At 31.2% G+C, this 19,219-nt stretch overlaps 1 protein-coding gene across 6 annotated transcripts in view; it reads left to right on the forward strand.

Annotated features, from left to right (window-relative positions):
- Window positions 1–19,219, forward strand: part of LOC142331320 (uncharacterized) — a 101,820-nt gene that overhangs the window by 35,732 nt on the left and 46,869 nt on the right. For all 6 annotated transcript variants that reach the window (XR_012757959.1, XR_012757960.1, XM_075377146.1 and 3 more), the window contains exon 3: window positions 7,676–7,792. Coding sequence is in view for 4 of the 6 variants with exons in the window: in XM_075377146.1 (XP_075233261.1) it covers window positions 7,691–7,792 (102 nt within the window). In the remaining 2 variants the exon portion in view is untranslated. The remainder of the gene's footprint in view (window positions 1–7,675; window positions 7,793–19,219) is intronic.

A 19,219-nucleotide genomic window follows, 5' to 3' on the forward strand; every position in this document is an offset into this window, starting at 1 on the left:
GGCTTGCCCTAGGACTATCTGGACTAATCGCCGTAGCAGAACTAAAGCGAATAGTCCTGCATACGCTCTTTTCAGAGCGGAAACCGAAATCGGTGTTTTCGTAATTGCTTCCACTTGCGTAAACTATCCATCAGCGGCTAAGAGGTGAGACATGTGACAAGTATAATCAGACCTCTGGGCTGCTTGTATCTCGCTGCGAACAGTTGTTACATGTGTGCCTTTCACGACAAAGTAGTAGTCAGGGAGTAAGTAGATAGATTAGTTTAGCTTACAAAATTTACTTAGGGAAGCATTGGCGAAGAGGTCGGTTTGTAACAGCCAGAAGTCATATTCATAAACAGGAAGGAAATCTCCACAAAAACAATTAAGAAAATTAGAAAGGAATTTCTGGTTACCTTTTGGGAAACTTGAAAATTAGGAACATAAAGTATAGTAGGAAAAGTCTGGTTGTCGTAGCGGATGACAAAGAGACAGAGTCGTTTCAGAATCTGTCGTTAGTAAAACGCTGGACGACATCAGAAACGTAAAAGGAGGCCTCGAGTCATTGTCTATGATGAGGGATTGACCCACTTCCGAAAGCGAATCTGAGCAAAGAGAGAAGGGTATGTTTTTGTTAGAGGCTTATTAAATTTGTAAATATGTTTCTTGATTTTTAAGTAAATCAAGAGGGCTTTGAGTAAATTGAATTGTAGGGCAAAATAGTCGTTGGCAGAATAGTTTTGTTGGCGGGATGATAATATTTTTGGCGATTAAAGACTCAAAAATGATTTGAGTGCGTAGTCTAATTGAAGCTAGATATAGGGAGAATTTTTGTGTGAAACCTTCGGTGTTAGGGAAGACGCGGACCTAATATACCATACCACCCCCTTTAATAAAAAATATTATGTCTGGAAATTAATGTATGACCAAATTCATTTTACATTTACCAAATTTCAAGGATAATTTATGGAATTTATATTTAACAATGTTAACCGATATTAATTAACAAGTTAATACCTTCTTCTACCTTAGAGAATATAATATTACAAAATTTTTTTCTTACTTTTCATAACTGAAAAAATATATACCGGTGCAAAAAGCAAAAGTTCTGTAAATATTATTCAAAAAAATTTTTGTTAATTTTCAACTAGATCGGCAATTCTGATGACGTAATTTGTTTTTAATAAATAATATTTTAATACAGGTTAAAGTAAAAAAATCATTTTGAAATTAGTTTCTTCTTTTTATTTCAAATTCAAATATATATTTTAAAGCTATTATATATTGAAAATTATTAAGTTACGTCAGGAGAGATTCATTAGAAGGATTAAACAACTGTAATACCATTGACCGATCGGAAACGCAGAAAAGTAATTAACTTGTTATTCAATTCTTGTAACAAAATTGTTGTTTCTCTTTCTTTTAACGTCGGACGGAGCAGATACATCACGAGGTAGTCGCTCGCTCGCGTAAACAACTTGATATGATTGACCAATCAGAAACGCAGAAAAGCAATGTAGTTATTTTGAATCGTGTAACGTCGTACGAAGTAAAAGACATCTCTCAGTCTCGCTGGAACCGTTAAGTGTGTACATTTCGTTTGTGTGGCAACTTGAACAATCTTCTAGAAGGAAAAACCACACAATTTAGGACATTATTTTAAAGTGAGGGACATTTATTTTATTGTATACAACATAGATTTTTTTTATTTTTATATATAAGTTTATTAAATATTTTTTTCTTAATTTATAGTTTAATGGAAATTAAAATTTAACGTGGTTTTTTAAAGTACGTTGTTGCACAGTTTATTTTATAACTTAACAGAAAAATGTTATTGATTTGATGAAATGTAACTTACGGGATTTTTCTATTATTTTCAATATTAAAAATAGAAGATTTTTCAAAGAAATCAGTTACTCAGAGAGTTTTTAATCATAATGAATTTACTTGTATTTTCCATATTTTCTTTTTTTCCCTTTTGCACTTGTGCAGATGTATGCATTACCATCCAGACCTCTTAATTACCCCCTTTAAGATTCTCTTAAGAATGCATTTTCACAGCATAATATCGGCAATCCCAATTGGAATTAAAAAAACAAAAGTCTATAATCTATATTATTGAAAAAAAGGTAAAGTTACTAATGAATAGCAAATGGAAAAAAGTTGTGATTGATGACAATCCAAGTGAAAAAGGGGGTATTTATTAATGCAAATACTAAATGTAATATTGAAGTTACCTTTATCTGTAGGATTATAGAAAAAAATTAAATCTTATTATTCAGTAATCCGTAAGGAGATATTTTTTTATCAACAATATAAAATATAATTACAATTTAATTCTATATGTGAACAGTGGGAGGTGTAAAATGATTAATAGCAGGTGACAGGTACCGATTAAATCGCAAATTCTAATCTCGTATAAAAAAAGAGAATGTGCTCGATTTCAGTTTTACATGGTTTTGGAAAATGGTTTATAAAAAACATACATTTATAGAAAAATAAACTAATAATTTCAGTGGATAACCACCAGGCAAGATATGGCATATACTCTAGAAGACTAAAACCAGGGTTTTATGTATATAGTTTGCTCATATGAAAGGTTTAATGTAGTATATTTTTACGTTTAACATTCCTGTAAAAATTATCAATAGTAATAGTGATGGGTCTTTTAAATAGAACTAAAATGATCCCTGACGGATATACTGTAATAGTTCCTTGATGGTTCTCTGCAGAAGACCAGAATACTTTCAAATACTGTTTGATGGTGTCAAAAATAGATTTATATAATGTTAGTTGGTTAGAATGAGATGGAATTTTAGTTAAAGTGACTATCAACCGCAGTTTCAATTGTGGATTGAATAAAAAGTAAGTACTGTAAATGTCTAACAGAATTTTTAAAATGCAGCAAAATATTTAAAAAAAAACACATCTAGAATTGGGCATGGTGATTTTAACAAATATTGGGTGCTGAATTCAAAACTTATAAAATTTTGTGTAATACATTGCATTTTTAGTTACATACGATTTATTTACCAATAAATGCGTAATCATGTCATACCAATATTTCAAAAAAGTTATTATTTTTGTGTATTCATTTATAATTTGTTTAAATCAGCTCAGTTTTTGTTATTCAAATACAGATGAATTGAAATATATTCAATACAGTTTTTAAACGATTAAATCATTGGAACTAAATTTTTAAAATAAGTTGACAATTGTTTTCTTGCTTGTAAGATGTTTTATCAGTTTCTCTAAATAAAAACCAACAATAGTCATCAATCATTCTAGCATCCCATCTTCCTTGGTAGTGATGCTGACAAAAACAGTCTCCCTGCTCATCACTAGAGCACAAATTTTCAGGAAAAAAGTCTAGGTGAGACTGTAGGAAATGAATTTTTAATGACATCCTACATACTAAATATTTGTAGTTTTTAAACAGTTTATTAACCATAAACATAGTTTTCATCTTTTCTGTTGCCTAAAAACACCAACTATGTCTCTGAAGGACTTCCTGTTATTTATCATGCATTAGCTTGTCGTATCCTGTTGAACCGTTCAGTTACTGAGCACGATATAAAAATAACATGAGGCACCCAGAGTCCCTGATCCCTGAGTGCGCAATCAAAATTAACAGGCAGTTTTTATCGATTCATAAATAAGTTTTTCTTTGAGATTTATGCAAACATTTACCTCTAATGTAACAATAATGTCTGGATGATTTGAGTAGCCACAAACTTTTACAGAGGCTATGTAGCAAATAAAAATTAGGAAAAAAATCTTCAGTATTATAAAGAATTTATGAAAATATAGCAAAACACTAACAACTGTGTGAACACAACACACAGTATAGACAATTGAAGCTAGACTGAATAAAATTTTAAGCTCTGTAATGGCAACAACAGATGTTTGTATGATATCATCATACATGTCTCTTTTCATGATACAATGTACACATACTTTATTTATTTTTTCTTTATTAAGCATGTGTGCATACTATTTAAAAGTAAAAATACAGAAACTATTCTGAATATTAATGAGTAGTTGATCAAAATGTAGTTAATCACAATGTAGTGATGAATATAAAGTGCAAAAGAGGCAAGAGGTACAATTGCTTTCTATTTCATTAAGAATAATGATTTTTACATATGCGACCAGTCCCAGTAAATTATTTTACAATTATTGAGGCTTTTACAATTATTGTTAACCATATAGAATCTGGAAGTTATTTTTTCAGCAAGTTGCATTTTGTTAACTGTTATGAAAACTTGCTTCATGCTAGCAGATGTATACAGTGAATTTTTTGTGCTGAAGAAATAATTCAAAATTTTCAACTACAAATCTTAAATTATTTGGTAATTTTATGGCATTAACTGAGTTTAACTTTTAATCAAATAGTTATGAAAAATCATTATTTCAAATTAAAGGTAATTGTTGACAGAAAATTTTGAAATATTGTTTTCTCTTTTCAGTTGCAATTTTCTAAAATGGTACTTAATAATTTTATTTAAATAATTTTTGGTAACATGCTCAAAACTACGTGTAAATACTTGTCTATACAAGTATTATTATACAGTTATTAAATTTAATTATTACCTTTTCTTTTAATTTTCATAAGTATTAAGTTTTTTTTGTTCAGAGAGATCCAAAAGTTGCACACATCAGAATTAAAATGTATATAAATAATATTACAGTTAAAAAAGCTGTATCGGCTACCACGGGCATTAACAACAAGAAAGCTAAACACCATTATGATTTGTATTGATTACATGATGCTTGCAATATTGCTTTGTTTATTGCTTGGTAAACATGTTGTTTTTTTGGGAGCAACAAGTTTTCAATGTTTAACATTATCTTCCCAGTCATTTTTATGCACATATTGTAGACAACTTTCATTAGAAATATCTGGATGTAGCAGTGCCTAAAAATTTGACCATAACGAGATTATCACCTGTTTTAGAGAGTATGGAACAGTTGCAGATGAGAAGAGAATCGGGAGACCAGCCATTTTGACTGACGCTAAATCAGCTTGGGTTAAGAATGCGATGCAGCATTCACCTTTAAAAAGCTTGAAGAGACAGACTATCAGTGCACTCTCAGATTTCATATGCAAATGCTCAGCTAACAAAGAAGCAGTTACACTGTCATGCATGTCATGTTCACAGTGTTCAAGAATTGAAGGAGCCGAATAAAGAAGTGCGTAGTCTACTGTACGTTGTTTTAGTCATTTGTTGACAACTATGGAATTGTAGAGCTTGAACATTTTTTCTTCACTGATGAGGTGTGGTTTCACCTTAGTAACTATGTTAACAGTCAAAACAGTAGAATTTGGTCAACTGAAATTCCACTTGTGTTATATGAAAATCCCTTACGCTATCAGAAATGGGAGTATGGTGAGCGTATCACATCATCAAATAGTGGCTCATCTTTTTTGAAACTACAATGAACAGTGTTGTATACATCAGTACACAGTTTATTGTGCTTCTTGAAGATTATGAGTGTGATTGTTGGTTCCAGCAGGACAGTGCTACATGTCACACATCTAATGAAACCGTACATTTCTTGTGCGAGTTTTTTGTATGAGTGCAACATTTCTAAAGGATTATGACCCCATGTTCACCCGATTTGACATCCCTACATTTCTTCCTGTGGGGTTACTTAAAGGAAAGGTCTATAATAACAGGTCACATACATTCAAGGAACTAAAGATGAACATAATAACAGAAATTAATTATCAGTATACATGTGTTTCACAAAGTGACCTCAAAACATGGTAAAAAGCATTTATATACATTACTAAATGGGGCAGCCACTTTGAGCATATGTTGTGAAAATAAATAATTTTTTAAATATTATTACTTAATGTCTTTTTTTTTATTACTTTGATGTGTATGACTTTTGGATCTCTCTGTAATATTCCTCAATATCTATTAATTATAATTGTTCCAACAATTGAAATGACATCTTGTTTTAGATTTGTTTTTTTTGCTTGATGACTTAATTTACCACAGAAGTTTATAGAGAATTTTCAATGTGGGAATATGGAAATGGAATCTTGTAACTTATGAAAAATACCATGCCTGACTGATATTTGAACCAGGAATCTCTGGATGAAAATACACTACCATGGAGATTGATTTAAATTTTTTTTTGTAATTTCTTTTTGAATATTTTGTAGTTTTCATATTTATTTATTATTGCTATTTATATTTAATCTGAGTTTTATATTTATATTATGTTCTTTCATTTGAGCTCAAAGTGCCCAAATTATATTAATTACTATAGCTTTAAATCATAAATAAAATCAGTCAACATAAATCATAACAAGTTATGTATTAAAAATTTCAAATAGTTTTGAATTTGTATCTATAACCTTTAAATAAAATAAAAAATACAGTTTTTATTAAAAAAAAAAACATATTTTTAACAGTTTTATGTAATAAATCTTTATTTATTGTGGTATGTTTTCTACTATGATCTACTATATGCTTGTTTCAGCAGTATAATTTTTTTACTCTAGCTTGTAACTATTGTATTTCATTATTCTCTCTTATACATCATTGTTTTGTCCAACCGTTGTTGTAAGTGGCATGCAAAGTTTATATTGTCAACATGTACTGTATTGTTATTTTTTTTTTTGTTTTTTCATGTATATAAGAGTTTTGTGGATTTCACATTGTTTTTTTTCTCTTTGTACAGGCAGTCATTTTCAACTCTCTCATCTCTTTTTTTCTTTCCTGTCCTCATTTTTCTCTCCATCACTTCTCTTACCTTCTCTTTATCCTTCTTTCTTATTTTTTCTTCCAATATGCCATTGGAGGATGTAGATAAAAAAATTATATATATTTTCTTTGACTATTGTTCTGTGGTTTATCTCTATCTATCTGTTGAATTATGTAATAAAATACACAGAACTGTATATTATTTCATTTTTTTTTTCTTTGATCTTCAAAGGATGAGATGAGATAATTCCACCTGATTGAACAAATTAAGGTGGCTGAAATTAACTAACCTTAGATCATAATTTCATTTATGCAAATATATTATTAATTGTACAACAGGTTAGAGCCGACTACATTCATGTAATCATTTTTTTACTCTATTTAACAAAATAGAGTAGAAACAGCAATGTATCGTTTTATTCTATTTAACAAAATTCAATTTAGGAGCCTATCTTAAACGTTACGTTTGTCTTCACTTATTTTTTTTAAGATTTCTGATTCAATTTTTCAACTCCTAATTTTTTTTCTAGTCATTCTGATTGTGGAATTCTCTCTTATACTTATTTATTCTCTCCTCTTACAGTTTAAATCTAGAGCTTTATCAGTGTTATTTTTCTTCCTATTTCAATCTTCTTCAAGTAAAAAAAACTTTGGTTATTGCCGTCCCCTTTTTATTGTGGTGAAAAGAAAAAATAAGGAAGAGTTATACTCTCTGCCAATTTAATGAATTAAATGTGTTTTTTAATTATGTAGTGATTTGATTTTTTTATAACTGAACTATGTGACTGTGTTTTATACGCGGTCAGTGCTTGCTTCATTCACCCTTCCTGTGTAGCCAGGGGGCTCTATCCCTGACTGCTATACCTCAGAAGTCACCTTGGTTTGGTAGTTTTACGATGGCACCTTTAGAAATTGAAATTTCATTTGAAGGATTCACTGATTTGATTTATAAAGTATTTTCTTTTGTTTTGTTTTAGGTTGAAAATGTGAGGATGTTAGATTGTTATAATATGAGGAAACCTTCACAAGGAACCTTATATCTTACTGCTACTCATCTTATATTTGTGGATCCTGAAAACAAGAAAGAGACATGGGTATGTATGAACGTAATATATTTACTAAAAGTTATAATAGCAACTGGCCTTTTATTGCTGGTACTTATGTGTGATATTTTAAAATAAACTGAAGTTTTTTTGGAAAAAGGTTCATCAGAGTAAATAATTTTAAATTATACTTCTTTTATTTAAGTATATGCCTTGTTGGATATTTATGTCATCCATTGATCTCTCACCTAAAACCAATTCCTTCATCTCTTCTTCAATCACCCGAAACCTATCTTCCCTCTTGGTACATATTCCGTAATAATTTTTAGAATTCAGTCTGCATCCATTCTTCTTATGTATAGAGCTGTTGTTATTTATAATCATTAATTTTAGCATTTAAATTAAAAATGTTCAGTACTTGCTTGTATACTCATTACACATTCTGTTCAACTTTGGATATTCTACAACTGCTTTCAAGAACCTCATCTCTCTGTTTTACAATGTTTGCCTGTGCGCCGATCTTATTGTCCATGTCTTGGACAATAAACAACCTGGAACTGACATTACCTGATAAATTTCAGGAGGATTTCTCATCTTATTTTATTTTTAAGCATGTTTCACTGCGCTACTCATTCTGTTGACTCGTTTGGTCTTATTTTTTATTTTAACCTTACTGTGATAAGATTTGTTACATCCAAGAAAGTTAAAACAGTTGACGTACTCAACAGAATAATCATCAATTACAATCTTTGATCTAGGGGTCATTGCTCTTGTAAAAGCCAAAACTTTGCTCTTTGTCACTGAAAATGTAAATTAAAATCTTTAAAAAAACATTACAAAATACCAGTGTGCAGACCTGACATGACATGACAACAGTATTGTTATATGAACTACTATGCTATTGTTGAAGTTAATAGACGTTGAATAACAGTCATAGATGAAATTTAATTTCCTATTTTTTTATCCATTTATATCTATTATTTGTTATCTATAGTTATTTATTATTATTTTTTATTGTTATTTATTTATTATTATTATTTTATCTATTGTTATTTTTATTATTTCTTTTTTGTTATTTGTTATCTGTGAGATGCTCTACTTTATGTAGAGCATCTCGGAAATTTTACTGAGTCTCATTCACCTAACCCTAGAAAAGCTTTTGTTAAAACACAAGAAAATTTCATTGTACCCTAAACCAAAATAGACAAAAGATATCCTGTTAATTGATAGTGCCCCATCTCCCAGTGATCAATTTTAACTACATATTGGAAACCCTTTTTGGTAAAAAAATTATTTTGTGAATAACCCCTTCCAGTGAATTGTTTTTATTTAGTAGCGATCAATAATTTTATTGGTTTAAGGTAAATTAATATTTCAGAAGTGATCTATTGAAAATTAGTGCTACTGATTTAAAGGAAATTCATTTTATTATTATAGTCATTAATCAAATTGATGTTAACAACTGGAAACAGTTATTTCCATTCTAACAGTTGTGTGAGCTTTATGTCGGTCTTGTCACAATATGTTAAATTTGTTAATTAATAAATAGATAGTTTTTGCTAATTCTAAACGAAGTTTCTAAAAAGTTCAACATCTCATTAGCTTTATTAGCAACAAATCCTTCTTTCTTTAATGTACTTGTAATTTAAAACTTTTTAAATGCAGGAAAAGTTTACTTTTTATAGCTTTTGTTTTGAACTGTTAATATTAAATAAATAATTAGATTTCTGTCTTAAGTTAACTTGTTTATCATTCGTTTTTGTTACAATATTATAGCTTTTATGTTAGTTATTCTTATCTTTCTTATATACTTTCAACCTTTGTTAATGCCACCTTTTTGTCTCTTTTCTTCACCTTTTTTTGTCATAATATTTCATTACGCTCCTTGAAGTTGTAGAATATTCAGCCAAATTTTATTCTCTCCGCTCTTCGTTGGCATCTCCTTATCTTCTCTTATCTCTTTACTTCTCTTTCCACATATTCTATTCAGGTTTTTAAATCCATTCTTTGCCTCTCTTTGTTTACTATTCATCCAGTCTCTTCTTCAGTATTCATTTCGACATACTCGTATCATTCATTCCTTCCATACGATCATATAATCTAAGTTGTCTGTTTTCTAAGAAGTCCACCACCGGGTTCTGCTTTAGTTATCTTCTCATGCTAACAATCATGTTGATGCGATCTTTTTATGTCTTTCAATCAATTCCTAGATATTGGAGCTCTGTTCTTATTAATTAGCTGTCTTTAACACAAGTTTCTGCTCCATTCTTGGTAGGGAGGAGGCATCAACTATTCTCTTCCCTCTTTATCAGCGTTTCCTTATCTTCTCTTACCTCTTTACTTCTCTTTCCATATATCCCGTTCAAGAATTTTTTAAATCCATTATTTGCCTCAACATCTTTAAAAACATCAACATATTTATATCACCAGTGCTATACATTTGTTAAAGCATATTACACTTAATACAATGGTGATATAATACATATTAACACCTTTAATACTTCAAATTTGGTGCGTGCCTCCATGTGGTTTGGCTGGATAGTTCTTTTTGTAGAGAAAAAAAAGACCAAGAGAGCGAACTAAAATGGAATTCCTCCGGTAACTGGTAGTGCCGGTTGTATAGCTGATGCCAGAATTGTACAACTTCTAACTGTCGTCCTTTTTCAGGAGTTCTAAACTTCTGTGCAGTTAAGAAACAATAAAAATGGAAAGTTCATTTTTGAAGAATACTACCAAAGATGGTTCTAATCCATCATGTCTTAAGAATGTGTGACCGGCCATCTCGGATTATGCGGGGTCAGATACAAAAAAGTCTTGTTTAAGACTTGAGATGTGTTTTGTTCATTAGAGTTCTTAGTTAGTAGTACATGGATGTGAATGTTGCTGTTGGCATTCATATTGGTGGCATCCTGGCCTAGGTTAAGACTGGAAGCTGTCATAACCGAGGTATTAAAAATGACCCCCAGTAAAGCCCATAAGGGCTAGGTACAGAGGAGGTGGTGTGGCGACTGTAACTGTCACATGGAGGGTGTTGGTCTCTACTAGTTTAGGATGTCCCTCTTAATTTAAATATGGAAAAGAAGCTTTAGTGATTTCAAATAAAGTAATTTAAAAACAAGAAAACTAATGACAATTTATATGTATTTTTTTGTTATGAAAGAGTGGGAATAAAAAATTATGTTCATTAGCCCGATGGAAAGTTGGTAGCGTATGAAAAGACCCTGTTCCTGACCGGGATTCAAATCCAGGACCTCGTCATGAAAAGCCGAGAAGGGTATTTTTTCAGAACACTGTATGGAACTTCAGTTGATATTAACAAAACCTTTGTTAATTAGATGAGCTCCTTAAGGTTCATATTATATTAATTTTATTTGGATCAATTGCTAAGAGATCAGTTAGATCAATTTTTAATTGTCACTCAAAAATATCAACGTTTTATGAAACCGAACTAGTGTTCTTGGTGGTGATGTATAAGAACCAGCTTAAGCATAGGTTTGGCTATTAAGGCTTTACCCTTTAAAATACTACTCTTTATTTAACTGGCATTGACTGATAAGGTCACTAGTCACTGACTAATTAATTCCAACAACGTGCAGTGAAACTGCACCTAGCATTGTGTTTAACTTTGATTATCTACAGACACTAGTTTCGTAAACATAACTTGGTTACTAGTATTTCACCATCTACATTCAGTTACTATTGCTATACTACTGCTATAAACAGCAGATAAACTGCTGTTTATCGTCTTACCTGTTTTCTGTTTCTTGTATCTTTTAACATTATACTGTCGCATGTTCATGGCTCGATCAGGATATTGAGAAATTAACAATTTGAGAATGTTTATATAATTACAATTTATTAGTTTAACAGTATAGAACATAAATAAAATAAGACCAATCAACAATAACAAACATTAATTTTTTTTGTCTTCAGTCATTTGACTGGTTTGATGCAGCTCTCCAAGATTCCCTATCTAGTGCTAGTCGTTTCGTTTCAGTATACCCTCTACATCCTACATCCCTAACAATTTGTTTTACATATTCCAAACGTGGCCTGCCTACATAATTTTTTCCTTCTACCTGTCCTTCCAACATTAAAGCGACTATTCCAGGATGCCTTAGTATGTGGCCTATAAGTCTGTCTCTTCTTTTAACTATATTTTTCAAAATGCTTCTTTCTTCATCTATTTGCCGCAATACCTCTTCATTTGTCACTTTATCCACCCATCTGATTTTTAACATTCTCCGATAGACCACATTTCAAAAGCTTCTAATCTTTTCTTCTCAGATACTCCGATTGTCCAAGTTTCACTTCCATATAAAGTGACACTCCAAACATACACTTTCAAAAATCTTTTCCTGACATTTAAATTAATTTTTGATGTAAACAAATTATATTTCTTACTGAAGGCTCGTTTAGCTTGTGCTATTTGGCATTTTATATCGCTCCTGCTTCGTCCATCTTTAGTAATTCTACTTCCCAAATAACAAAATTCTTCTACCTCCATAATCTTTTCTCCTCCTATTTTCACATTCATTGGTCCATCTTTGTTATTTCTAATACATTTCATTACTTTTGTTTTGTATTTGTTTATTTTCATGTGATAGTTCTTGCGTAGGACTTTATCTATGCCATTCATTGTTTCTTCTAAATTCTTTTTACTCTCGGCTAGAATTACTATATCATCAGCAAATCGTAGCATCTTTATCTTTTCATCTTGTACTGTTACTCCGAATCTAAATTGTTCTTTAACATCATTAACTGCTAGTTCCATGTAAAGATTAAAAAGTAACGGAGATAGGGAGCATCCTTGTCGAACTCCCTTTCTTATTACGGCTTCTTTCTTATGTTCTTCAATTATTACTGTTGCTGTTTGGTTCCTGTACATGTTAGCAATTGTTCTTCTATCTCTGTATTTGAACCCTAATTTTTTTAAAATGCTGAACATTCTGTATCTGTATTCTTCACATTTATCTGCCCCTGCTTTCTTTGGTATCATGACTATAACACTTTTTTTGAAGTCTGACGGAAATTCCCCTTTTTCATAAATATTACACACCAGTTGGTATAATCTATCAATTGCTTCCTCACCTGCACTGCGCAGTAATTCTACAGGTATTCTGTCTATTCCAGGAGCCTTTCTGCCATTTAAAACTTTTAATGCTCTCTTAAATTCAGATCTCAGTATTGTTTCTCCCATTTCATCCTCCTCAACTTCCTCTTCTTCCTCTGTAACACCATTTTCTAATTCATTTTCTCCGTATAACTCTTCAATATATTCCACCCATCTATCGACTTTACCTTTCGTATTATATATTGGTGTACCATCTTTGTTTAACACATTATTAGATTTTAATTTATGTATCCCAAAATTTTCCTTAACTTTCCTGTATGCTCCGTCTATTTTACCAATGTTCATTTCTCTTTCCACTTCTGAACACTTTTCTTTAATCCACTCTTCTTTCGCCAGTTTGCACTTCCTGTTTATAGCATTTCTTAATTGCTGATAGTTCCTTTTGCTTTCTTCATCACTAGCATTCTTATATTTTCATCCATCAGCTGCAATATATCGTCTGAAACCCAAGCTTTTCTACCAGTTCTCTTTATTCCGCCTAAGTTTGCTTCTGCTGATTTAAGAATTTCCTTTTTAACATTCTCCCATTCTTCTTCTACATTTTTTACCTTATCTTTTTTCTCATACCTCTTGCGATGTCCTCAAAAATCGTCTTTACCTCCTCTTCCTCAAGCTTCTCCAAATTCCACCGATTCATCTGACACCTTTTCTTCAGCCATTTAAACCCCAATCTACATTTCATTATCACCAAATTATGGTCGCTATCAATGCTCCAGGGTAAGTTTTGCAGTCAATGAGTTGATTTCTAAATCTTTGCTTAACCATGATATAATCTATCTGATACCTTGGAGTATCGCCTAACTTTTTCCAAGTGTATATTCTTCTATTATGATTTTTAAATTGGGTGTTGGCAATTACTAAATTATACTTCGTGCAAAACTCTATAAGTCGGTCCCCTCTTTCATTCCTTTTGCCCAGCCCGTATTCACCCACTATATTTCCTTCCTTGCCTTTTCCAATGCTTGCATTCCAATCTCCAACTATAATTAAATTTTCATCTCCTTTTACGTGTTTATTTGCTTCATCAATCTCTTCGTATACACACTCTACCTCATCATCATCATGGGCGCTTGTAGGCATATAGACGTTAACAATCGTTGTCAGTTTAGGTTTTGATTTTATCCTTATTACAATGATTCTATCGCTATGCGTTTTGAAATACTCTATTCTCTTCCCTATCTTCTTGTTCATTATGAAACCTACTCCTGCCTGCTCATTATTTGAAGCTGAGTTAATTATTCCTAAATCACCTGACCAAAAGTCGCCTTCCTCTTCCCACCGAACCTCACTAATTCCTACTACATCCACATTTATCCTATCCATTTCCCTTTTTAAATTTTCTAGTCTACCAACCTTTTTTAAACTTCTAACATTCCACGGTCCGACTCGTAGAATGTTATTTTTTAATTTTCTGGTGACCCCTTCCTTAGTAGTTCCCACCCGGAGATCCGAACGGGGAACTAGTTTACCTCCGGAATATTTTACCAAGGAAAGGCGCCTCCATCATTGCTATATGAAAATGCAGAGAGCCACATTTTCTTGGAAAAAAAGCAGCTGTAGTTTTCCATTGCTTTCAGCTGCGCAGTACTCAGAGGATTGAGTGATGTTGATATGGCCATATAAGTCATTCTGACTCACGCCCTTAACAACTACTGAAAGAGCTGCTGCCCTCTTTCAGGAATCATTCCTTAGTCTGGCTCTCAACAGATAACTCTCCGATATGGTTGCACCTTCGGTCCAGCTAATCTGTATCCCTGAGCACTCAAGCCCCCTCACCAACGGCAAGGTCTCATGATTCATAGAGGAGGTGAATTCATTTATCATAAAGTAATTTTAAGTCATTGTAAGCCTCTTATGTTGAAAATAAATAAGTAGATAAAATTAATTTATTACTATTATTCTGTTTTTTATTTACATTAAGTGTTGTAATTACTTAAATTGTTGAATATTAGCTTGTAATATCAGTTTACTTGCTTTTTTACAATTTCACATTAACAGTTAATTTATTTGAGTAGTGGTCCTCAACAAGCTACATTATAACATTAATGTTTTCTTTTTTGAAATAAATAATGATATTTATATTTACTAATCAGAATGTGTATTGATGAATAAATATTAGGTCCTATTAAGTCATAAATAGGCTATAGTAACAGACTAACCTGGATGGTTAGTGAAGAGGTTAAACTAGTCATCGCAAAATCAGCTGATTTTCGAAGTCGAGAGTCCTATGGTTCAAGTCCTTGTAAAGGTAGTTGCTTGTATATGGATTTGAATGCTAGACTGTGGATACCAGTGGTTTTTGGTGGTTGGGTTTCAGTTAACCACACATCTCAGGAGTGGTCGTCCTGAGTCTGTTCAAGGATACACATTTACCGGTACATTTACAATTATACGCCAGACTGCGTACACACGCCTTGGCAGTTTAAATATGTATTGTATGAAAAAAAATTAATTCCACAAACTCTTTCTTTAAAATGATATTTTAATTTTAAGCATGAAAATGCATAAGGAGGAAGTTAATTGTGAAAGGTCCTTTATTTTGCAGTTAGACCAACTATGGAACACATAAAATGTCATTTCTTCTTGTTTCTTTTTCTTTTCTCCCAATATTCTTTCATTCTTTTTGCGTATTTAGTTTTTCCCCTTCCTACTATTTAACTGTGGTGCGATTCTTTTCCTGCCCCACTGTTTACACTCAACTTCAAGTATTTTTATCTGAATAGTTTTCTATCTTTCATTTCCTGTTCTTGAATTTTTAAGTTCTATAATTCTTTCTTCATTTGTGATAGATACCCGTGGTTGATCTTTTCTTCCCAAAGTTTAATGTATATGTATTTAGTCTGTTTGTTGATTCTGTACTTCTGACCCAAGAATCTCAGCTTCTTCTTTTTACCACTTTTTCAGTATTCTCTATTCTCTATTTCTTCATAGAATTTTCGGTTGGATTTCAGTTTGTATCCTTAATGTTTCACTTCTGTATAGTACTAGTATTCTCACCAGGTTAAGATCGGTTTGGCTCTTTTTGAGTTCTTTTTATTGTAGATATCTTCGGCCAGGAAACATGATTTATCCAATTTGCTTGTTCCCAATTCTGTTGGCACTCAATCTATACTATTGTACTCTATTGTTTCCCCTAAGATATTTAAAACTAGACACCATTTTAAGATTTCTTTCTTTTGTGCTAATTTTCTTTTTGGAGTAGTTTTTGATACTGGGCATTATTTCTGATTTTTTAAAGGATATCTGTAGACCTGCTCTCTCACCCTCCTGTTTTAGACCCTTTTTTCTTCTGCAGTTTTATTGGTTTTTTTTTTGAGGTTTCAATTAAACTATCTTTTTTATCATTAGTATTTCAGCAAATTCACAACTTTGCCCCCATTTTAAAACAATTTTCTGAAAAATAAAAAATTTAATATATATGATTAATAACTTGATAAAAACGTGTAATACTTTAAATTAAGTTGCTTATGATATAAGGTTATTAAGAAAATTTTTGCTGTGTTACTTTTTGAAAAATCCATATCATATCATTCATACATCTTCAAAATTCAACATCTTCATCTTCTAAATATCTGTCTACCAGATAATTTTGCAATAGAACAAAAATATGAAATTAACTTGGGATTATGTCAGGGCTTTGTAGTAGATGTTGAAATGTTTTAATTGGCTTCATAAATTTTTTCCAGAGTGATTCAAGCCATATGGATCTGACATTATTAAGTTGGAGTATTATTCCTCTAGTCAGCAGGTTTGGACAGACTTTTTTTTCAAATACAGTTCAAAGCAACACCTGAACTTTACAATATGATTTACGTTATTTATATACCACCAGCATCTTCAAAGAATACCAGAACATTATATCCTTACCAGCTGAGAATTAAACCTTGAATTTCTTAAACAAAGGTGAAAAATGATTACCACTGGATTGAATCATTCAGTTTGATAGTGGAAATACTCATTATTCATCCAATAATAATTCTGTTTAATAATGACTTTTGCCATTATTTTATCAATTATTTTTACAAACCTAATATATGTAGACTTAAAACACTAAAAAAACTTATTTAGAATGTTTTTTAACTCACTCTAAAAGTATGAATTGACTTGTTATTACTCTTACCAGCAATTCCACTACACTACGGTCCTTCGCTGTTATCCAAAAATTCTACAGCACTGTAAAATCACTTCACTATTCTCAAAACTTTGTTTTTTAAGAAAAAAGTCTAATAACTTAATTAATCCGTGACCAAAACTCAAAATATTTCACACATATGTCCGTTAACCATACCACTAAAGATTCCAATGTCCAAATCCAATAAAATATCCAAAAATACCAGTCAAAAAGCATAAAAACGCAGAGCTAAGAACACACGTCTGTACTCAGTGCCGTCCAGAACTCTACTCTATCCTTATTCATCCTGTAAAGTAATAACTGAACGGTAATTCCCGGAGGCTAAACAGGAAAAAGAAAGTGAAAAATTGATTGAAGTGTTTGTAGTATTGCTTTTAATTTGAAGTCTGTTTTATTATTTTAAAGATAATTATTTTATTTATGTTCTCATAATGCATTCTAAGAAATAAAGTTGCAAAATAATTTTTTATACAACTTTCATTAAAACTTTATTTTGGAATTTTGATCGGTAACAAAGATTACATCCAATTTTTTCCATTATTGTATTTTACAACTTTTTATCTTATAATAAATCTTTGCGAAGATTTTGAAGCTATGAAAATAAAAAAAAAAATCAGTTCGTAAGATTTTTTTTTTGTAATTAACTTATCAAATTTTTTGAGTGTGGGTTCCTTCTTTCCATCCTCCAGGAATTTTTTTTTTTATTTACTCTCAGGGGATGTAATTTATTTAATTATTTTACCTGACTAAGAATTAAAATAAATAATATTAAAATTTTTTTTTTAACTAAGGATCTGTTCCTGGTAACGTATAAGAATATTAACTTGTAGCAGGCCTTACAAGATAATTGAAAATTATATATTAGTATTCATGTGGTTGTATACATCAAGATTTTACATACACTCTCGCGCACGCTTGCACGGGAGTATAACAGAGTAGCAATTTTATTACAATATATCTATGTTGCGCTGAAAATAGTTAAGTTAGATATTTTAATTAAAGGAAAGCGTGTCAGACCGGAACGGCTGACTGAATCGAGTAAATCCATTGTCGTTTATGTCACGGTCACTGAACAATATTAAATATACGGTGCAATGAGAAGCACTTACTATTCACTCGTGATGCATTTGCTAATAGTCCTGAACAACAATCGTTTTTACTCTCCCTCCCACCCACTATCAAATACAATTATATTTCCCTTAATATATTCAGAGATTAGTTTGTTTTTTTTTTTTAATTTTCCACGTTAATTACTTAATTTCAAAAATTGTATTTTAGAAAAACTTTTTTGTTTCAAGGAAAAATAAAAATTCATTACAATCATTTTTAGTAGACTCATATTTTATGTTGTTTATTTAACCTCAGGACCACCGTAGTGTATTACTTCAGAGGAGGAGATGAATGAGAATTTTTGTAGCGTGTGAAAATTCCATGCCTGACCTGGATTCGAACCCGGAATCTTCGGATGAAAGGCGGAGACGTTACCACTGACGCCACGGAGGCCGATATTTTGTGTTAAACTAAACAAACTTAACTTCTATTTCATCGGATTTTAGATTTTACTTATTACTCGGAAGAGAATCCTTACTCAAATTTTAACAGAAAATAAAATAAATTTTATGAAATGTTATTTGTTTTAATTCTTAACCTTTTGAAAAATTAATTCGCAGTATGTAAATTACAAAAAAAAATCTCCTCAAGATATGGAAAAACCACCTACTTTTAAAATTTCAAAAATGTTAGTTTAAAAGTTATACGTAACAATTTGATTAGTTCTAATTTTAGTCGCTTGAAACTATTTGCTTAAATAAATAATTTTTAATATCGATGATTATTAGTACTGTTAAATCTTTTATCAAATATTAACACGTGTTGCTAAAATTTCAGTCGTTTAAATTCTAATGTCTTAAAAATAAACTAGCCGGTCTAGCCAGGGGGCTCTACCCCCTGGACCCCGACACGTTCGTATTGTCATATTTGTGAGAATATAAAGTATTTTATAAAAATATTCTAAGAAAATAAATATTAGTGAGTAGAGATTATTTTTCTGAACACATCTTGGTGTTTTTTTTTTTTACTTTTAAGGCCGCAAAGGACCGACCACTTTAGTCAGAATAATTCAAGTCTTTTTTGCCGATCTTTTGGCCTTTAAGTTCTTAGCTTTTACTTTCTCCCAATATTTAGTCGTTCTTAATGATCTTGCTTTACGATC

This window comes from Lycorma delicatula, chromosome 10, assembly GCF_047948215.1.
Source record: "Lycorma delicatula isolate Av1 chromosome 10, ASM4794821v1, whole genome shotgun sequence".
Lineage (NCBI taxonomy): Eukaryota > Metazoa > Arthropoda > Insecta > Hemiptera > Fulgoridae > Lycorma > Lycorma delicatula.